This window comes from Mobula birostris, chromosome 5 (genome assembly GCF_030028105.1).
Source record: "Mobula birostris isolate sMobBir1 chromosome 5, sMobBir1.hap1, whole genome shotgun sequence".
Taxonomy (NCBI): domain Eukaryota; kingdom Metazoa; phylum Chordata; class Chondrichthyes; order Myliobatiformes; family Myliobatidae; genus Mobula; species Mobula birostris.
In genome coordinates, this window is record NC_092374.1 from 75,153,720 (window position 1) to 75,176,770 (window position 23,051).

A 23,051-nucleotide genomic window follows, 5' to 3' on the forward strand; every position below is an offset into this window, starting at 1 on the left:
ATTCAGTTTGGATGAATTGTGAAAATCCAGCTGTGAGAAGTATGATTGCTAATTTAGTAATGGAATGAAGTAGTAGAAGGTTGATTTTGATCAGAGTTGCGAGTGTTTCGTGATATTTGAAAAATTGTTTTGCTAACTAAACATTGGAATGGAAAATATGGAACTGAGGATTAGGATAGCTGCATGATTAATTGTATCACTGGTATGGAAGAGAATTTAATGCTTTGCACAAGGCTGCACTAATAGTGACCTCCATGTTGCAAGGTTACCAATCAGTGTTAATTAGCATTTATAAGGCAAGCAAAGACATCTGAGCTGAAATTGAGTGAGGTGGACTGGAGGTGGATGTGAAGATTTGGTACCGTTCATGGAAATGTTATTAATCAAAGTGTCGTACCTTGAACATTAAGCACCTGTGCACATTTTAATCTTAGAATTTAATTGGAATCAATTTAATTCATTCTTTTAATTCACACCTTTGATTTTGCAGTTTCACCCCTTCTATCAGAAAACTAAATGAACAAATTAGTTCTTCATGTTTTACAGAGGTAAGATACCTTTGTTATATTTGCAAATGAGATATGACAAATTGTTTTATAAAATGCCATTTTGCAAGCCATACAAATTGTCACCTTTATTACTACTACTATTTAACTCAATTAAAAAAGTGCTTTTTCTCAGGAATCAATTGAAGCACCATTGGTAACTGGGCAGCCTCTTGAAAGTAGATTGCAGACTCCGTACGTGAATAGAATGGAAACATGGCATAAGGACAAAGATCAAAGTCCACCACTTTTGAATAAGCCTAAAGAGAGTATTTCTAAAGGAAATGAGCCATATCAAAAGGCTGTTGACCAGTTGGCTGAAGAGGTATGTAATGCTTTCTTATGTGAGCCGCAGAGCAAAACAAATTTTTATTTAAATTTTTGTACTTGTGTTGGTTCATTCAAGAACTATAATTAAAAGTATTCCCTTGCTCTTATCCAATAGACATTTTTTAAAAACTAATCTTTACATTCTAGTATCTGCAGTCTTGTACTATATCTCTACATTTTTTTTTCTTTTTGAAGAATGTAACCATCTTTTAGATGATTGCTATTAAAACTGGTTTGTTTGACCCTTCTTTACATAACAAAGCATAATCATTTTATGAGTACATTGTTTCTTTTTGCTTAAATTAATGCCTTTTGTTTGTTATTTATACTGTCAATTGAAATAATTTCTATTTAAGATCACTAAAGAAATGTCTCATTACACGGAGCCTTAACTTATGCTGATGGAGTAGTCAGTAATTTTACCTTTATATTGATGAATTTCTTTGTGCCTGGAGTAATAACACATCTTCTAGGCATTGATCCTAAATCGTGCTAGTTGGAATTGAATATGGCCTCAGCTCAACCAATAGTTTTTAATACAAATTTCCATAACCTCCTTCTAGATTCTGTCACTTTTGATAAACCTAAGGATAATACATGTTTCTTTTTGATAGACTTTTAAATTATGAATTTGTGCTGCCACTTTCAAAGGTTTATGTGTAATCCTACATTTCTATTCTGTTATTTTTCTCCTAGTTCTTTCCAGAATGCATTACTTTATTTTGTACTAACTTTGTTTATCTGCTAGTTCTGGACATTGGCTATCTGCCTAACAAGCAAGAATAAGGCATGTAGTACCTTATGTTTGCTTCACATTCAACATGCTGGGCTCCTCCTTTATCGTCATGTGCTTATTTTTACCCCATCTTTTGACACCCCAGTTGATGCCCTAAAACCAGTTGATCTTGATTTTGATTATGCCTGACAATTAAGTATCCACAATGCAGAGATTCACAGCCTTGTATATTGTTATTTCTATTGGCATCAGTTTTATTAGTTAATAAATATAGTAAATATCTGGACCTGCCTCTCGGTTTTTTTTTGCACTACCTTACTTCCCATTTTTCTATTTTCTATTTATGATTTATAATTTAAATTTTTAATATTTACTAATTTTAACTTTTTAATATCCTTAATATTTAATATTTGTAATCCAGGGAGTGTGAAGCGCAGAATCAAATATCGCTGTGATGATTGTACATTCTAGTACCAATTGTTTGGTGACTATAAAGTATAATAATCCCTTACCCCTGAGAACATGCTTCCTAGTTGTAGACACTTGTGAGTTCTTGACAAAGTAGCCTGTTCGTACCTTTCACAATCTTACAGTAGGATCACATTTCATTTTTGTAAATTTACTCTCGAGTTTAGACCCAGCCTACTAATCCCATTATTTGGACTAACTCCTTCATCCCAAGAATCTATCCAGTGAACCTATGTTGTATACCTTTTACAGTAGGTAAACAAAAGCTATACATGTTTAGACTTGTTAAAACCCTGCAAAGTTGCAAATAAAACTTCATTAAGTTTATGCATATTTCTTACTGTTTAATATAAATCGAAATTTTGTGGCACTGACGGATTCTGAAATTTCAAAAGTACAAAATAAATTCATGTTCATTACTAAATTGTCATCAATAATATCAAAAAAGCAAAGGTCTAAATCACTAATCTCTCTTGGGAAATATTCATTTAACACCTCATCAACGTCCTCTAGCTCCGTGCACAGTTCAATTCTTTAGACCTTAATGAAAACTAATTTTTTCACTAGTTACCATTGGAATGCTTAGAGTGATTGTTTTTGTTTTCTCTCAATTATGCTCATCTATACCCTCTATTAACTTTTCTACATGTTAAGAGGCTGCTAATGCTTTGTCCTAATAATGAACATGAATTGCATAATAATTAGGAAACCAAAGGTCCATGAGCCAGTCCTCAGAGGATCAGAGGTGGAGAAGGTTAGCAACTTTAAATTCCTAGGTGTTATTATTTCAGAGGACCTGTCCTGGGACCAGCATGTAAGTGCAATTACAAAGGAAACATGGTAGGGCATCAACTTCCTTAGAAGTTTGGCACGTCTAAAACTTTGACAAACTTCTTTCGCTGTGTAATGGAGAATATGTTGACTGGCTGCATCACAACCTGCTATGGAAACACCAAGGCCCTTGAATGGAAAATCCTACAAAAAGTAGCGGATGTAGCCCAGTGAATCATGGGTAAAGCCCTCCCAACCATTGAGCACATCTACAAGAAATGGCACACCCATCATAAGAGACCCCCACTATGGAGGATATGTTCTTTCCTTGCTGCTGCCATCAGGAAGAAGATACAAGAGCCTCAGGTTTTACACCATTAGATTCAGGAACAGTTACTGCCCCTCAGCCATCAGGTTCTTGAACCAAAGAAGATAACTTCACTTGCCCCTTCATTGAAATGTTCCCACAACCAATGGACTCCCTTTCAAGGACTCTTGATCTGTTCTCGATATTTATTGCTTATTTACTGTATTGTTAATTTTCTTTGTATTTGCACAGTTTGTTGTCTTCTGCACTCTAGTTGAATGCTTTAGTTGTGTGGCCTTTCATTGATTGTTATGGTTATTATTCTATAGATTTATTGACTATGCCCACAAGAAAATGAATTTCAGGGTTGTACTGTATATGGTGATTATATGTACTTGGATAACAATATTTACTTTGAACTTTAATTATGAATGTTTTTTTTTGTTTGTTCTTCAGGTAGTAGATACTGTAACAAAAGATTCACCTGGAGTATTTCAAAAAGAAGATCTAGTCCAAGAAAGCATTCTTTTTTCATGGTCTAACAGTCCCTTCATTGCACAAAGTGAGCTACCAAGAACACCTGAAAATTTGAGTAAGTTTTCTGTATGTCTAAATAGTTTCAGTTTAAAATATAACTCTCCAATTTACTGCTGAGTTATAAAAATTGCAATAGGTTTTTGTATGTCAGTAGACTTACAGCTACAGTATAAGATTGTAGTGATCATTAAAATTATCAAAATATCTGTGAAATTCAAAGTTGTACAATAGTTATGACTGCAAATTTCAAGGTCCTCTGTAAATGCAACATTTCGTCGTCGTTCGATGTAGAGTTGAGGGGAAGAATTCAAGATGCTGGAGTAAGAGTTGATCATGCAGCTCTTTTAAGCCCACTGTGTCATTCATTAAAATTATAGAAATGTATTTCAGCTTCCCCTCATTCATGAGCAAATTACTAATATTCTCATTTTGGAAACATTCTAGACAAAGCAACATTTTTGTTCTCTGTAAGTTTACTTTAAGTCTGATTTATCAAACATGCCTACAACAATGTTGAATGCATTTCTTTCCTATAATTATTCCTGTTCTTCAAATATTTTATTACTGCAATGCAGTTGCAGAAATGCAGTAGTATTTCAGATGTCACATTTTCAGTTACTTTGAAATCTGATGAAGAAGCTTTGTTATCAAAAAGTGGGACAGGTTTCTTCATCTATTCATGGAGAAAATGAGGAAAATGGCTGCTCATTGTGTTGAATTATTCTTTGTCCTTTGCTACTTCTCACTGTAGTGTAGTGTGATCTACATGCAACAAGCAGATATACAGTAGGTGATTCAGACCAACTTGTTAATGCTGGACTTTGTTGTTTGCCTCTTCCTGCAAATAATTTGTTACATTTGTATGCAGAACTAGAATTCTTTTAAGTGATGTATACAGTTTGTCAAATGAAATTGGAACTTTGCAGCCAAGTAAATATTTGAAAATAATAGAAGTATGCAGAATTAAGTGGAAAGTTGAGGCTTTTTGGTACAACAAAGCACTATTACTTGGAAAGAATATTTTGGATTGATGTTATTAATCTGTTGCAATCCCATCTTTGCCATTGCAAGCATCTTTAAATTTTTCATGCTTGATTGTTTTCTTTTGCCTGTTCCAGCTCTTTAAAAAATATTTTTATAGTTTCAGATATTAGAAACAGCTGGCGATGTGCAGTTCAAGAATCTGAATTTGAGCAAATGAAACGCCAGGAGTCTGTGTCTACACATACAAAACAGATAAACTATGCAAATGACCCAGTTCAGTTGGAACTTGACGAATCATCATCTGCAGCATATAGAAAGGTTGGATCTTTTCAGGAGAATACTCCCTCAGCTGTGACTGAACTTCACTGTAATGACATTGATAAAACAGGAAGCTGGGGTAGGACTCCATGCAATCCTGATGTAGTGACAGCTAGTTCAAACCATCTTTCCACCAGAAATGAAAAGTGGAGTAATCGGGCTCTGGGTATGGCACAGTTTGATTGCAGAGACCCAGGAATGGACTATTCAAATATGGGATCTGAAAATGAGCGGCACAACTTCAATAGTAAAACTGCAAGTAATGATAAAGATGGTGTGCTGATTGGTAAACTTCTATCTCCACTTTCTGCTTCCCAGGATTTCTGTTCTAGTGAAGGTGCCAATAAACATTCTGGAAATCTCATAAACAGTGACGAGATTAATTTTGGTCATTCTCAACGATTTTTGCCTCTTGATAAATTAAATCCCAAATCACCAATTAAAAAAGAGAAATTATCGAAAAGCTTCATTATGGAAATGTGCAAAACCAATGAAACTTTGGAGACTTCCAAATCCTATAATTCTCTAGATACTGAATGTGAATTGGATAGTACGTTACCTTGGAATCAATCACAGAATGTAAACACTACTCCACGCGATTCATTGAATTCTCTAAGGTTTGGAATTTTGCAGGAGACGATTCCTGATGTCCTTGGTAATGACAGTTTGAACAGCACTATGAGTCCCAATGTTGATCGGCTGGATGAGCCTCATTTGGACATGAAAAAATTGCAGAATAGATGGGAGCAGCTTCATAAGAGGACTTTAGCTGTTATTGCATCGGATGCAAGTGAAAAGATAAACTTAGCTGAAAATATGGGAGCTTTTAATTTCCAGAATTACACCGATAGTATAGATCAGTGCAAGTCTGAACTTCCTTGTGAAGTAGACTATATAAATGAAGAAGCTGATAATGCTGGCAAACTGCTTGCTCGGGAATCAACATCTTTGAAAACTCTTTCACCAATTTCTTTTGGATCTCAAAAGCCTGGTTTATATCCGATTTCTTTGGGCAGCTCTTCATTCAATATCTTGGAGCTTCAAGATGACCTTATTGATCCTTCTCCACTCAATCCTTTTCAGGGTAAATATGTGCAATATAAGTTTTTAATGGCAACAGATAAATATTTCTGATCTTGCTCATATTCGCTGGTATTGATAAGTGTCAAATGTGAATTTTATTTTTTAAAAAGGCTTGATAATTTATTTTGCTGTTGCTTCTAATCCCCCAACGTGGCTTATAATTGTCTCCAAAAAAAATTAAGAAACAACTGTCAGCCCCTTGACGGAAGAGAATTATTCCCCTGAATGAGTTGAGTTCAACTTTTAATTATCCCCAAAAGAAAAATTGACAAAATTTCTCTGCCACCTATTTCTGCTCCTACCCCACCCCTCAATTCCTTCAACTGCGATTCCTACACAAATTTGTGTGTAACTGAGGGAATGATAACAAAATTGCAACTGTAGAGATCATGTTATTTAATCCTCCTTGTACTATACTTGCCTTTTGTGAACAGTGATAGGAACTTTGCCTCATATCCCTTCCTCTTCCCCATTGTTGTCTCTAGTATGCATACTAAAGATGTCGGCTGTCCCCTTGTTTTTGAATCTCCTATAATTTATCCATGCTCTCCAACACTTTTGGCAAAAGTGTTTTGATAAGGTTCCTGAAAATCTTGTCCTTTTCTTCATAATGTCAGTAAGTACTTTGCAACTGTTGAATAGTGTCAATTTTGAGCATTATTTCCACTGTCCATTTGCATGTAGCGTCAGTCATAATAGTAGCATTCTGATGTTGCACCTTGAGATTTTATCTTTCGTTCCAATGTCCTACCTAATGACTGAGCTGGAAAGATTAATGGCAGAAACATTTGTTGGTGATAACCTGTATTCTGGATGTAACCTGTTCTTAACAACATCCCTATAATTTATATTAAGACCATAATACATAGGAGTAGAATTGGGCTACTTGGTCCATTGAGTCTGCTCCACCACTCTATCATAGATGGTTTATTATCCCTCTCAACCACATTCTCCTTCCTCCTCCCCATATCTTTTTGACGCCCTGACTAACCAAGAACCTGTCAACCTCTGCTTTAAATATATTCAATGCAACACTCACAACACACTGGCAGAACTCAGCAGGTCGGGCACCATCCGTGGAAATAATCTGTCAACATTTCGGGCCGGTACCCTTCATCAGGACTGAAGAGGGAAGGGGCAGAGGCCCTGTAAAGAAGGTTGAAAGGGTGGGTGGCGGTGGGAAGGAGAAGGCTGGTAGGTTCCAGGTGAAAAACCAGTAAGGGGAAAGGTAAAGGGATGGGAGAGGGGAAGCCGGGAGGTGATAGGCAGGAAAGGTGAAGGCGGAATAGGCGAAAACACAATGGGTAGTAGTAGGAGGCGGAACCATGAGGGAGGTGATAGGCAGCTGGAGGAGGGGGCAGAATAAAATAGGGATAGTGGAGGGAATTACCGGAAGTTGGAGAATCCTATGTTCATACCAAGGAGCTGGAGACTACCCAGACGGTATATGAGGTGTTGCTCCTCCGACCTGAGTTTAGCCTCATCATTGTAGTAGAGGAGGCCATGTATGGACATATCCGAATCGGAATGTGAAGCAGAGTTGAAGTGAGTGGGAAGCGGGAGATCCTGTCTGTTGTGGCGGATGGAGTGGAGGTGCTCAACGAAGCGGTTCCCCAATCTGGGTCAGGTTTCACCGATGTAGAGGAGGCCGCACCAGGAGGACCGGATGCAATAGATGACCCCAACAGACTCACAAGTGAAGTGTTGCCTCACCTGGAAAGACTGTTTGGGGCCCTGAATGGTGGCAAGAGAGGAGGTGTAGGGACAGGTGTAGCACTTGCGCTTACAGGGATAAGTGCCGGGTGGGAGATCCGTGGGGAGGGACGTGTGGATCGGGGAGTCGTGGAGGGACTGATCCCTGCGGAAAGCGGAGAGGGGTGGAGAGGGAAAGATGTGCTTAGTGGTAGGGTCCTGTTGAAGGTGGCGGAATTTGCAGAGGATAATGTGCTGGATCCGGAGGCTGGTGGGGTGGTAGGTGAGGACAAGGGGAACTCTGTCCCTGTTGTGGTGGCAGGATGATGGGGTGAGGGCTGAAGTGTGGGAAATGGAGGAGATGCAGGTGAGGGCATCATTGATAACGGCAGAAAGGAAACCACGACCCTTAAAGAAAGAGGACATTTGAGATATCCTGGAACGGAAAGCCTCATCCTGGGAGCAGATGTGGCGGAGATGGAGGAACAGGGAATAGGGAATGGCATTTTTGCATGTGACAGGGTGGGAAGAGGTATAGTCGAGGTGGTTATGAGAGTTAGTGGGCTTGTAGAAGATGTCAGTGGACAGTCTGTCTCCAGAGATGGAGACTGAGAGATCGAGAAAGGGGAGAGAAGTGTCCGAGATAGATCAAGTGAATTTGAGGGCTGGGTGGAAGTTTGAAGTAAAGTGGATGAAATTGCCGAGCTCAGCGTGGGTGCAGGAAGCAGCACCAATGTAGTCGTCAATGTAGCGAAAGAATAGTTGGGGAGCAGTACCAGAATAGGTTTGGAGCACAGACTGTTCCACATAACCAATGAAGAGGCAGGCATAGCTGGGGCCCATGCGAGTGCCCATAGCTACACCCTTGGTCTGAAGAAAGTGGGAATCATAGAAACATAGAAAATAGGTGCAGGAGTAGGCCATTCGCCCCTTCGAGCCTGCACCGCCATTCAGTATGATCATGGCTGATCATCCAACTCAGAACCCTGTACCTGCCTTCTCTCCATACCCCTGATCCCTTTAGCCACAAGGGCCATATCTAACTCCCTCTTAAATATAGCCAATGAACTGGCCTCAACTGTTTCCTGTGGCAGAGAATTCCACAGATTCACCATTCTCTGTGTGAAGAAGTTTTTCCTCATCTTGGTCCTGAAAGGCTTCCCCTTTATCCTTAAATTGTGACCCCTCGTTCTGGACTTCCACAACATCAGGAACAATCTTCCTGCATCTAGCCTGTCCAATCCCTTTGGGATTTTATACGTTTCAATAAGATCCCCCCCCCTCAATCTTCTAAATTCCAGCAAGTATAAGCCTAGTCGATCCAGTCTTTTATAATATGGAAGTCCTGCCATCCCAGGAATTAATCTGGTGAACCTTCTTTGTACTCCCTCTATGGCAAGAATGTCTTTCCTCAGATTAGGGGACCAAAACTGCACACAATACCCCAGGTGTGGTCTCACCAAGGCCTTGTACAACTGCAGTAGTACCTCCCTGCTCCTGTACTCGAATCCTCTTGCTATGAATGCCAGCATACCATTCGCCTTTTTCACCACCTGCTGTACCTGCATGCCCACTTTCAATGACTGGTGTATAATGACACCCAGGTCTCGTTGCACCTCCCCTTTTCCTAATCGGCCACCATTCAGATAATCTGTTTTCCTGTTTTTGCCACCGAAGTGGATAACCTCACATTTATCCACATTAAATTGCATCTGCCACGAACTTGCCTGCTCACCTAATCTATCCAAGTCACCCTGCATCCTCTTAGCATCTCCTCACAGCTAACACTGCCACCCAGCTTCATGTCATCCGCAAACTTGAAGATGCTGCATTTAATTCCCTCATTTAAGTCATTATTATATATTGTAAACAACTGGGGTCCCAGCACTGAGCCTTGCGGTATCCCACTAGTCACTGCCTGCCATTCTGAAAAGGTCCTGTTTATTCCCACTCTTTGCTTCCTGTCTGCCAACCAATTCTCTATCCACATCAATACCATACCCCCAATACCGTGTGCTTTAAGTTTGCACATTAATCTCCTGTGTAGGACCTTGTCAAAAGCCTTTTGAAAATCCAAATATACCACATCCATTGGTTCTCCCCTATCCAGTCTACTAGTTACATCCTCAAAAAAAATTCTGAGATTCGTCAGACATGATTTTCTTTTCACAAATCCGTGCTGACTTTGTCCGATGATTTCACCGTTTTCCAAATGTGCTGTTATCACATCTTTGATAACAGACTCTAGTATTTTCCCCACCACCGATGTTAGGCTAACCGGTCTATAATTCCCTGGTTTCTCTCTCCCTCCTTTTTTCAAAAAGTGGGGTTACATTAGCCACCCTCCAATCCTCAGGAACTAGTCTAGAATCTAAAGAGTTTTGAAAAATTATCACTAATGCATCCACTATTTCTTGGGCTACTTCCTTAAGCACTTTGGGATGCAGACCATCTGGCCCTGGGGATTTATCTGCCTGTAATCCCTTCAATTCAAGAACCAAAAGAGAAGTTATTGAGTGTGAGTACCAGTTCCGCCAATCGGAGGAGGGTAGTGGTGGTGGGTAGCTGAGGGCTTTGAGGCCTCCTTGATGGGGAATGAAGGTGTATAAGGATTGGACATCCATAGTGAAAATGAAGCGGTCAGGACCGGGGAACTGGAAGTTATTGAAGAGGTGGAGGGCATGGGACGTATCCCGGACGTAGGTAGGGAGGGACTGAACTATGTGTGACAAAATGGAGTCCAGGTAGGCAGATACAAGTTCGGTGGGACAGGAGCTGGCAGAAACTGAGTCTACTGGGATAGTCAGGCTTGTGGATCTTGGGGAGGAGGTAAAACCGAGCGGTACGGGGTCTGGGAATTATGAGTTTAGCGGCTGAGGATGGAAGTTCTCCAGAGTTGATAAGGGCGGTGATGGTACAGGAGAAATGGTTTGATGTTTTTTGGTGGGGTCCTGTTCCAGGGGTAAGTAAGAGAAGGTGTCAGAGAGCTACTCTTTGACCTCAGTGAGGTAGAGGTCCGTCCACCAGACTACTACGGCACCACCTTTGTCTGCGGGTTTGATGGTGAGGTTGGGATTAGTGTGGAGAGAGTGGAGGGCAGTGCGTTCAGAGGGAGTGAGGTTGGAACAGGGGAGAGGAGTGGTGAAGTTGAGACGGTTGATGTCTCGGCGACAGTTGGAGGTGAAAAGATCGAGTGCAGGTAGAAGGCCTGGGTGGGGTGTCCAGGAGGAGAAGAATGGTTGAAGATGGGAGAAAGAGTCATCAGTAGGGAGAGGGGAACCCTTGCCAAATAAGTAGGCTCAGAGACATAGGTGACGGAAGAAGAGTTCAGCGTCATGGCGGGCACGGAACTCACTGAGGTGTGGCCAGAGGTGGACAAAAGTGAGTCCCTTGCTAAGGACAGAACGTTCTGCCTCAGAGAGGGAAAGGTCAGAGGGGATGGTGAAGACACGGCAAGGGTTGGGGCTGGGGCCAGAGGAGGGTAAGGAGAGGGAGGTCTCAGGAGGGAGAGGGGGGGTTGGGATATTCAGGGAGAGCGGGATTAGGGGTGGATGAGGGATCAGAGGGATGGAGGGGCGATGAGTAGAGGGAAGGTTGGGAGTCGCGGGGAGGAAAGAGGGTAGTGGGGGAATAAGATGGGCAGTAGGACCCAGCGGCAGTAAGAGTGGTCCCGGTCTGGAGAGGGTCAGTACCTCGGTCCGAGCTGGATCCGGAGCTGGGGGTGGTGGAGCCTGCAGGGCTCCTGAACTGAGGTCGGAATCAGAGGTGAGTGAGTCCATGTCACACTGGGGGCTGGTGCCCATGTACGGGAGGCCGTGGTTCCAGTTGGGGTCAGAGTCAGAGCAGATGGGTCTTCGGCCTGCCGAAGGCCTGAGAAGTCGAGGTCCGAGGGGTCGGGGTCCGGGTTGGAGCCAGTCGTTGTTGTGGGCTCCAGGCGTGCGAACTTGCGGTCCTTCTTGGACGCGAGGAAGGAGAAGAAACGACAGTTGGAGGCGTGAATCCGGCAGAGAATGAAGTGTAGGAGAGGTCCATGGCAGACGAGGAACAGAGAGGTGGGAGAGCAAGGGTCGGAGAGGTGGCAGAGAGAGGAACAGGGCATGTAAGTATCTTCACATGGCAGTGAACGTGGCGCAGAGAATCCGGCAGGAGTAGCGGTCAGTGAAATGGAGGTAGCTGAGATCCTCGCTGGGCCCGAACTAGGAGGCCTGGAACCGGACCTGGAATCCCTGTGGTACAAGATGACGGCGGAGACACGTTATATTCAATGACTTGGCTTCCACAGTTGTCCATGGCAATAACATTACATGCCACATCCCAAGAAAGGAGCAATTTTAAGAATTGTCTTAAGTTGTGTCTTGTAGCTGGAGAAGAGTCTGGTCAGAATATGTAATGGGTGATTATATATAGAATGAAACCAAGAACTTTAAAAATGGAAAATAAAATTAAAGTCACTAATAGAAACCACCATTGGTGACAGTCATTATTAATGTTACAGGAGTAAAGCACCAATAGCAGGGCACCTAAAGTATATCCAAAATACAGTACAGTTTTTTTGTGCAGAATGTTTAGCATTTGATCAAAGTAGGAATTTGATGTAGAAAGGTGATAGTTTTTTGAATTTAAAAATACCTTTCACGCACCCTCTCGTTCTTCTAAACTTCAGCTCAGTAACCAGAGCCATCAAGTTCTCCTCATCGTTAACCCTTTTCATTCTCAAAATCATTCTTGTGAACCTTCTCTGGACCGCCTCCAATGCTAGCACATTGTTTTTTAGATAAGGGGCCCACAACTGCTCACGATACAAGAAGTGCAGATTGACCAATGCTTTATTAAACTTTAGCATCACATCCTCTTGTATTCCTGTTCTGTCAGAATGAATGCTAGCATTGCATTTACCTTCCTTACCACTGATTCAACATGCAAGTTAACCTTTAGAGAATCCTGCACGAGGATTTCTCCCTGTTTAGAAAGTAGTTTACATCTTTATTCCTTCCACCAAATGGCATGACAGTACATTTCCCTACATTATATTCCATCTGCCACCTCTTTGCCCATTCTCACAGTCTCTCCAAGTGCTTTTGCAGACTCCCTGTTTCCTCAAGCCTACCTGACCCTCCACCTGTCTTTGTATCGTCTGCAAACTTAGCCACAAAGCTATCATTTGTCATCCATTGTTGATTTACTGTGAAAAGAGGCAGTCCCGATACGAACCCCAGCAGATCCACCCCTTGTCACTGGCAGCCAATCAGAATAAGCCCTCTTTGCTCCCTGCCAATCAGCCAATCTTCCATCCATACTAGTATCTTTCCTGTGATACCATGGGCTGTCATCTTGTTAAACAGCTTCAAGTGCGGTACCTTTTCAAAGGCCGCCTGAAAATTCAAGTAAACAACTCCTTTGTCTATCCTGCCTGTTATTTCCTCAGAATTCCAACAGATTTGTCAGGCAAGATTTCCCCTTAAGGGAACCATGCTGACTTTGGCTTACTTTATAATGCACCTTCAAGTACCCCAAAACGTCATCCTTAATAATGGGCTTCTTCCCAACCACTGAAGTCAAGCTAACTGCGTATAATTTCTTTTCTTCTGTTTGTCTCTTCCTTCTTGAAGAGTGGAGTGACATATTTACAATTTTCCAGTCCTCTGGAACTATTTCAGAAGCTGGTGAATCGTGAAAAATCATAACAAATACCACCACAGTCTCTTCAACTACCTCTTAACCCTGGGATGTCGTTAATTTGGTCCAGGTAAATTATCTATCTTTCAGCTTCTCAAGCATCTTAATAATTGCAACTTCTGTCCCTCTTTAATTTCTGGCATACTGTTGGCATCTTCCACAGTGAAGACTGGCGCAATATACTTATTGAATTTGTCTGCCATTCCTTTGCTCTCATTACTACCTCTCTAGTGTCACTTTCAAGCAGTCCAATATCCACTTTGGTCTTTCTTTTACTCTTTACAATAGGCAATTGACCCTGGTTGTTAATCCATAATGAAAATGGCTGAAGCAGACTAAATAAAATAAAAGTATAGACACCATAGTTTGAAGTATCTGAAGTAATGGATTTATACCAGCACCAAGCGGTCTAATATCCTCGCTTGCTTCTCCTTTAATGGTATATCTGGGGGCAAATTTGGTTTCCTCTGATATTTTTGGCTAGCTTACCTTTATATTTCATTTTTTTCCTTCCTTGTTTTTAGTTGCCTTCTGTTGGTTTTTAAAAGCTTCCCAATCTTCTAACTTCCCATTAATTTTTGCCATATTATATGCCCTCTCATTTGTTTTTGTGCTGTTTTTGATTTCCTTTGTCACTCACAGTTGCTTCATTCTCCCTTTAGAATAATTCTTCATCCTTGGGATATATCTACCCTACACTTTCTGAATTGCCCCCATTGCTGTTCTGCTGTCATCCCTATCCCCTTCCATTCTTAGTCTTTTGCAGGGTTTTCTTTGAGCTGAAACACTAGACCATTTGAAACAATACAAGCTTACACAAGCAACGCCAAATGTGAAAGGTATTTTTAGACCATAAGACCAGAAGATATAGGAGCAGAAGTAGGCATTTGGCCCATCGAGTCTGCTTCGGCATTCAGTCATGGGCTGATCCAATTCTTCTAGTCGTCCCCACTCCCCTGTTTGATGCCCTGGCTAATCAAGATCCTATCTATCTCTGCCTTAAATACACCTAATGACTTGGCCTCCACAGCCGCTCATGGCAACCAATTCCACAGATTTACCACCCCCTGACTAAAGTAATTTCTCTGCATCTCAGTTCCAAAAGGACGTCTTTCAATCCTGAAGTCATGCCCTCTTGTCCTAGAATCCCCTACCATTGGAAATAACTTTGCCATATCTAATCTGTTGAGGCCTTTTAACATTCGGAATGTTTCTATGAGATTTCACCCCCCCTCCCCCCCAATTCTCCAGAACTCCAGGGAATACAGCCCAAGAGCTGCCAGATGTTCCTGGTACGGTAACCCTTTCATTGCTGATGTTACTTTTTTGAATTTTAAATTCATCTTTCTACATCAAATTCCCACTCTGATCAAATGCTAAATATTTTGCACTAAAAAGTGTACTGTATTTTGGATATACTTCAGGTGCCCTGCTCTTGGTGATTTACTCCTGTAACATTAATAATGACTGTCACCAATGGTGGTTTCTATTAGAGATTTAAATATTAATTTCCATTTTTAAAGTTCTTGGTTTCATACTATATATAATCACCTATTACATATTCTGACCAGATTTTTCGCCATCTACAAGACGTGACTTAAGACAATTCTTAAAATCGCTTCTTTCTTGGGATGTGATGTGTGAGGATATTGAAGTTGGCAAACTATGGGGGTTAATTTAACAATGCTACTGAAGCGGGGGTGAATGGAAGTAAAAGAAATAGATTGAGCTTTTGCGAGTGTTCAATATCCAAAACTCATGGTGATTGCTGCTTATTTTACACTAGGTTATTTGAGTAGCTTGGCTTGTGCATTAATGAGAATTGGAAGACATGATGTTGGTGCAATAGGTAATCATTTGGACAAACTCAGTGGGTCGAACAGTGTGTGTGTTGGTGGGGAGGGGAGGAATTTGTTGACATTTTGAATGGCAACACGTGAAGATTCCCCACTTTCCATCTCCCCCACTGACAAATGCTGCTCCTCCAGATTGTCCGTTATCCCAGATTTCAGAATTTCTATTCTCCTTGTGTCTCAAAATGCTGCTGGTAGGTGAGATTTCCCCAGGCTCCAAAGTTTGAAATTAATAATTCAATAATCAACTAAATATCTGCTGGGGTTATTGTTATGGCCTCTAGAGGTGTAGTTAATTTTATGTGGTCATCACTTCCTGTACAGGTTAATTTTGATTCTATTTGTAGCATACAGTAGAAAGCCATTCATCTCCATTATCTCTTTGTTTGCCTTTGAAACAACAATGTCTTTTCACAAGTTAGAAATCTCTTCTTTTAAAAACCCTGAACAAAGCTTCCGTCTTGGATGATATTTGGGAAGTTGTTTAACCATGTAGAGGTGCACTGCAAGGGCAATAGAGTGAGAAGATAACTCGTCTCCAGAAGCATTGCCTGTGGACTGGAGACTCATCTGAACACCATAGATGTTAGTACCAGCTTCCAACCAGAGGTACATCGATTGCCAAGTCCTGGAAATCAGATCAGAAGTGCGGCTCATCGATTGCGTCTTCGCAACACTTGAGTGAAACCATAATTAGCATAGCTACAGCATGAGCTCGCGCCAGAGCTGAGGCAGCAAGAATGAGAGCAGAATGTGCTAAACCCAAAGTTGAGATGCAAATAGAGAAGCTCATATTGACGTGAAAAGAGCACTTATAGAGGCTACATTAAGTGCATTCAAGGAGGAGCATGATGGTGAAGTTGCCTCAACAGAAGCATAGGTGTATGAAGCAGCAGATGACTTGGACGGGGGTGAGTCTATAACCAGAATCATTCCTGTTTTCCCTTCACAACAGCCAATGCATCTTATGGAAGGATATATCCAAATTCTTTTCAGCTATAACAAAGAGTGCTCTAGCTCTACAAGGAGAAGCTGTCCGCACCACACAGCCAACATGTCTTTCACATAGTCCAGTTATTGACAGTCAAGGTCTACAGCAGCTAAGACCCACAACACCACCTCCTGCAGTTCCACCACAGCAAAGACGTCAATCAAGCATTGCTACTGATGCCAATTCCATACGTACAGATGTGGACAGTTTGAGCTTCCTTCCATCCCAGGACACACATTTGGTAAACCAGTCTCCACAGTGCTCTCGTTCAGGATCTACAGGTGTATTAGATTTGGCTTGGTGAGGTTTAGCCATAGCAGGACTAAAAGTGTTCAACATCCAGTTATCTGCTCTGGAAGTCAAGCTTTTGCAATTCTGTGGAAAGTCTGAGTATCGTACCCAGTAAAGAGACCTCCTCTGTAAGCAGCTTGCTGGGAATTCACTGAAATATGCAAGAACGGTTAGGACAGTTCACATTAATAATCCAGTTTTGGGGTTGCCAATGATGTGGCTGAGGCTGGACAAGTGCTATGGCTCTCCAGAGACAATTGAAGAAGCTTTCTTCAATGGGCTTGATAATTTTCCAAACTTTCACCCAAAGAACTGCAGAAGCTACAGGAGCTTGCATGGAGATCCGTTGTAGGAACTGCAAGTTGCAAACAAAAGAGGTACATAGCTGGGTTAAATTTCTTGGATACAGCATTATAGTAGAATGAATTAAAAATTATAAACTCAGTAGACAGTGCTCTCTCCATAAGAAACCTCGCCCCCTAAGGAAATTTAGAGGAAAACTGCTTGTAGACTGGTGGCACTTTCTAAAAGAGCACTCAGTGTTTTCAAATATTGTGCTTTAACAGCACACCAAACAAAGAATGTAAAGCTATCATACACTACACTGAGTGTAACAGTGACCAGCACATTTTAACACTTCATTCTGAACCAGTACCTTAGGCTACCACCAGTTCTAGCAGAGCACAGCAGGGAGCCAGCTGAGCATCCATCAGATGTATCCATTTCCAGGTACACAGAAGTATGGCAGAAAGGCAAATCCTGCTTTAAAATGTACCTAGATAACATCTTCCCAAAAAGACATCCTGAACAAAAAAAGCATACATATATTAGATGATCAGAGCAACATGCCATTCGCAAGATCAACATTCTTTCGCATATTCGGTATTCAAAGTTATGTTTTCCCCATGCTCTCTAAAGACACAATAGGGAACATCAGAAGTTTCCAGAAGAGCCAGTGGGTTTGTTGTGGTGTCATTAGGAGAGGTCTGCTTACTTTTGCCAGCCCTCATTAAGTATGACCAGATTCTCACCAACAGGGACAAAACCTCAACTCCTAAATCTGTATACTGTCATTCATATCTTAAGACCATAGCTGACAAGATCTCCCCCCCCCCCCCACTTGACTCTTCCGCTGAGATTCTGGGTGTTATGATAGTGTAGCGCGACGCTATTATAGCTCAGGATGTTGGAGTGCAATAGTGGAATCGTCTGTAAGGAGCCTGCACATCCTCCCTGTGGAATGTGTGGTTTTTCCCTGAGTGCTGTAGTTTCCTCCCACAGTCCAAAGACTTGCTGGTTAGGTTAATGCAAGTTGCCTCTTGCTTTGGTTAGGGTTCAATTGGGGTTGCTGGGGCAGTGCGGCTCGAGGGGCCAGGAGGGCCTGTTCTGTGTTGTGTTGCTAAATAAATAATTTCTCCTATTGCATAGCAAAAACACTATCTATTAATATAAGGCATGTGCCCAGTGCAGTGGTTGGCACGAAGAACCTTCTGCCCAATGACTAGACCTGGGTTGGGTCATAGTGGGTGAAGACTGCCTTGTTGGTGCTCATCAGCCCACTGTCAGCACATTTTAAGACTAATGTGCTGGAGAACAGGCATCCAATTAATTTTAGACCCTGTGAGAGTAGAATCTGTATGAAAGACAAGATTGTAGGTAAGCAAGCCAAGCACCCTGACATACTTGCCTCTGCTCAACCAGATTTAGGCAAGCTTTTCTTCTGTAACTCATAGGATGATCATAAGCTGGCAACTTCCATCCAAGATGAGGTCTTCCTTCGAATCATAAACAGAGTTTAGCACAGGTGAGTCAGACAGTTGGGTAGTTCCCCTTCCTTTCCACTTGTAACATAAACTACCAAACAACAAATGACAGGCCCTTAGTCGACGCATGTCCCTCAGTCGCACATTGAAAAGGAAATCAGAATTGTCTCTGATTCAAGTGTCCAATTCAAAGGTATACCACTGCACAATGTGCTTTTGTGGGGGTACAAGTCTCAATAAGAGTGTGCTTGGGGTCCTCATGCATTTCAGATTGAGTCAATCACAATGATGGCAGACATCAAACAAATGTTCCACAGCTTTGTAGTGAGAGAAGATCATTGAGACTACCTCAGATTCTTGTGTTTTCAAGACCACTAGCTGGACAATGAGATTCTGGAGTATTGCTTGGGAGTTCTTGTATTTGGTGACTGTCCCGTACCAGCTGTAGCAATCTATGGCCTTAAGAGGATGGCTATTGAGGGAGAGAAGGAATTCGAGGCTGAAGCATGGCATTTCTATATTGGTGATGGTACTTGTATCATTTTCTAGTGCAGAAGAAGCAGTGAGCATTCTGAAACCAGACACATTGGCACAGTCTAATCTCAGACCTGTCCTGATGGAGGGTCTCAGCCCGAAGTGTCAATTGTTTGCTGTTTTCCACAGATGCTGCTTGACCTGCTGAGTTCTTCCAGCATTTTGTATGTGTTGCTTTGGATTTCTAGCATCTTTCTCGTGTTTGTTGTATCCTAATTCATCATCCTCTCTGTAATATTGTAGCAAGCTCCTTTCTGCATATTGTCTTAGGGCATTTTTAATTTGAAAGGTTGTATGAATCATGCCTGCAGTTTCTGTACATCGTTTACCTTCAACTGAACCATGTCAAAGTATGTACTTCAGGTGCTTTTCATTGTCGATTTTTGTCTTACATGGAGTAAGCATACAAAGAGTATTTTAAAACAAGGAATTATGCAGTATATACCCAATTCCGCTGTGCAGATACGAATTACAAACTGCATTTGAATACATTTTATTTTCTCCATAGCAAGTGTTGTTTATGGCAGAAATGGAACAGGTACTTCTAATGTATTAACCTTCTAAATAACTATTGTCTTTCCTCTGAAGAGGCCATTCTAATGCACAGTGGAGTATTGATCCATGTCACAAGACCAATAAGGAAATTTAAACCTTGTGTTACAGATCATCTACAGATGAATGACTTTAATATGTTGATACAGGTTGTGCAAGGTCTAGTGATGCTATTAAGTTGCAACACTGTTCATTAAATTAAACTCACAATGTAATTGTGCCTGGTTGCATTTTTTTTGCAGCTGGTAATGCTGCTTTTTAAACATAGCTTTCTGAAAAGTAACATGGTGTTTGCTTCTGCATGTATTTGTTTTAATTCCTTGTCTAATTTTCAGATGAAGCATCTCAAAGGACATGTCTTGCCAAATCAGAACCCCCCTCTGTCACCTTGGATACTTTCTCAGATAATGGAGTGGAGCAACTCATAATGTTTTAATAGAGACTGATGGTTCAAATGCAACTCAGAGGAAAAACTTCAGTTGACCATGACGCACTTTTGATATCTGCATTTGGACAACCATTGGAATAAGCGATACAGCAGATCTTGTTCTAGCATAAGGTTAATTGCACTCTATCTTTGACCGTATTATATCTAATCCAATTATCTGTTTGTGTTTGTTTGTGAAGTAGGAAATTCTGTTCACCAGCAGATGGTGTTTCATGCATGTAAAGTATTGTATAGATCTTTTTGTATAGATTTATGTATAGATGTAACATACAAATGTTGAGTTTATTAGGAGCTGTAAACATTAATCTTGAATAGGGATCCAAACTAAATTCATCTAATTTCAAGTAATTCCTACTGCAAAAACTGTCAGAAATGTAGTATTAATTCATCTTTAAAATGCCAGCAATGCCTGGTTGATTTACGCAGTTCAGTAATTATAGGTTTGACATTTGATTAGAATCCAGAATTCTGGTCATGTATCCTGGATTTAATTAATTGGGAACATGGCTGCAGATCATAAAACTGAATGGGAACTCAGCGGGTTGAGCAGAGAGTGGAGGAACATGAAGTGCTGAGGGGCAAATTGTCACTGCTTTGTGTTGAGAACAAACATCAGGGCTGAGAGTGGATGGAAGATTGTGAGTCCTGAGGGGTTGAACAGAGAAGGAATGAGGGATACTGAGCAGATTAAGCCATAAAGAGGGAAGGTAGAATTGGGAGACAAGCTGGATGTGCTGGGTGAAAGTAGACGGGGGGGGGAGGGGGAGAGAAAGGCAAGAGGGGGGGAAATAAGGACACAAAGACAACTTTTGTGCCCTGCTTATCACTCCCCAGCATCTATTTCCCTCTGCCATCCTGGCTTCATCTGCCTTTTTATTTTCTTTGTCTGTTTCCACTCATTACCTTAGCCTTTGCTTCCCAACTGCACCTCTCCCCTACGAGGTTCCATTGGCTCATTCAGTAACAACACTCCTCTGTGCATCTTTCAGCTACTCTCTCCACACACCCCCCCCACTCGCCCTTTAAACTGGATACCTTCGCTCTTCATCCTCAGTCCTGATGCAGAGTCTTGACCTGCAATGTAAGCTCTCCCCTCCCTACATCCCCTGCCCCCCCCCCAAAATGTAGATACCACACAACACACTGAGATTCCCAGCAGGTTTTTAAAAACAACTGGGATTTGGTTCAGAAGCTTACCTTCAGCAGGATTCATCAAAAAATGTAAACTACTTGTTATTTCACCCCAGTCTTTGTACTTTTTTTTAACCAAATCATTTGCCATTAAAGTGAAAGTGACTTTCTTTGCGTCTCTAAGTTTATTTTTTGATCGTGTCTTTCCCGGTTTTCTTTGTAAAGTTGCAATTCAATATTTATTTAGTGATACAGCGCAGAGTAAGCTGTTCTGCCCCTTCGAGCAGCACTGCCCCAGCAAACCACGATTTAATCCTAACCTAATCTCAGGACAATTTACAATGACCAGTTAAACTACCCAGTTTGCCTTTGGACTGTAGGAGGAAATTGGAGCACCCGGAGAAAACCCACGCAGACCATGAGGAGGATATACAGACTCCTTACTGAGGACACCGGGACTGAGTTCCGAACTCCATCGCCCTGAGCTGTAATAGCGTTGTGCTAACTGCTGCGCTATGGTGGTGCCCTTCATCAGTTGAGAGTTTTGAATGAAATTAAAATACTGTAGTCCTATTGCCTAGAACTTTAAAATTGAGAAGGTTAAACCAGTATTTGTTAAAGCTTGTGGGGGGGCGGTGGGCGTGGTTCCTACTGAAACAAGATTGAAGGGATTTTGCAGGTTTGATGCTGAGATAATGGTTCAGTATTTCTTGCCTGGGGAGCTTATTTTGGAATGTAGGATCATTCTTTTTAAATGGAGAGTTGGAATATCTTTCCTCAGGGTTTTGCAGCCTTTCAATCCTCTATCCTTTTTTTAAAAAAAAAACCATTGAAGGGGAAAATTTTAGAACTGCAGGGGAATTGAGTTTTAAAGGGACCATAGGAAAAGTCAAATTGATACCAACGTCACCTTGGTCACAGTATTGAATGTCAGAGCAGGTCGAAGGGGCTGGATGTCCTACCTCTGATTTCTCCAAATCATACAAAAAAAAACAAAGATGAATATCCCAGAAAGAACACCTGCATGAACAAGATGATCAAAATGCACAATAGTACCACAATCCTAAAGCCTTCTACATTTTGGTGGAGGATATTGTGTAAGGAGCCGGTACAAACTTGTGCATAATTGGGTACCAAAGGTGAGAGAAGACATCAATGAGTTCTTAAATAAATACTTCTCACCTACAGTATATTCCCACATGAGAAGGAGGTTGCCTTTGGTACATTTTTCTTAATAGATACACAGAAGGGTACATGAAATGTTTCCCTGCTCTAATGGGAGGTATTGGAGGAGGTTGTTGGAGTCTTGTGAAAGATTTCTGAATCTTTGCTGGTCACTGGCGAGGTACCAGTTAAGATCTGAAAAGGTATATTTAATTGCAGAGGAAGAGGCCCAGGTGTTGAAGGTCTATGGTTAGTATTGAGGGGATGGTGTAGAACACCAAGCTGTAACTGACATATATATTGGTCCAATGCTAAGTGCAGAGCCAGTGTGACTGTGTCTGCTGAAAACCTGTTGTGCCAGTAGGAGAATTGCGTAAGGAGAACGATGCAAAACCATTCAAATTTAGGACTTCGCAAACACGAAGAAATCTGCACTTGCTGGAATTTCAAGCAACACACATAAAAAATGCTGGTGAACGTAGCAGGCCAGGCAGCATCTATAGGAAGAGGTACAGTCGACGTTTCAGGCCAAGAACCTTCATCAGGACAAACTGAAGGAAGAGATTTGAAAGGGGGAAGGGGAGATCTGAAATGATAGGAGAAGACAGGAGGGGGAGGGATAAAGCCAAGAGCTGGAAAGTTGATTGGCAAAAGGGATACAAGGTTGGAGAAGGGAGAGGATCATTGGACGGGAGGCCTAGGGAGAAAGAAAGGGGGAGGGGAGCGCAGGCAAGGAGTTATTGTGAGAGGGACAGAGAGAGAGAGAGGAAAAACTAATAACTAAGGGATGGGGTAAGAACGGGAGGAGGGGCATTATCGGAAGTTAGAGAAGTCAATGTTTTCTGCCATCAGGTTGGAGGCTACCCAGACAGACTAT

At 41.6% G+C, this 23,051-nt stretch overlaps 1 protein-coding gene across 1 annotated transcript in view; it reads left to right on the top strand.

The window, feature by feature from the left end:
* Positions 1-21,168, top strand: part of haus6 (HAUS augmin-like complex, subunit 6) — a 61,696-nt gene extending 40,528 nt beyond the window's left edge. Inside the window, exons 13-17 of the mRNA XM_072257192.1 lie at positions 491-548; positions 682-870; positions 3,614-3,749; positions 4,836-6,080; positions 19,767-21,168. Coding sequence (XP_072113293.1) covers positions 491-548; positions 682-870; positions 3,614-3,749; positions 4,836-6,080; positions 19,767-19,867 — 1,729 coding nt within the window. The 3' untranslated portion in view covers positions 19,868-21,168. The remainder of the gene's footprint in view (positions 1-490; positions 549-681; positions 871-3,613; positions 3,750-4,835; positions 6,081-19,766) is intronic.
* The last annotated feature ends 1,883 nt before the right edge of the window (positions 21,169-23,051 follow it).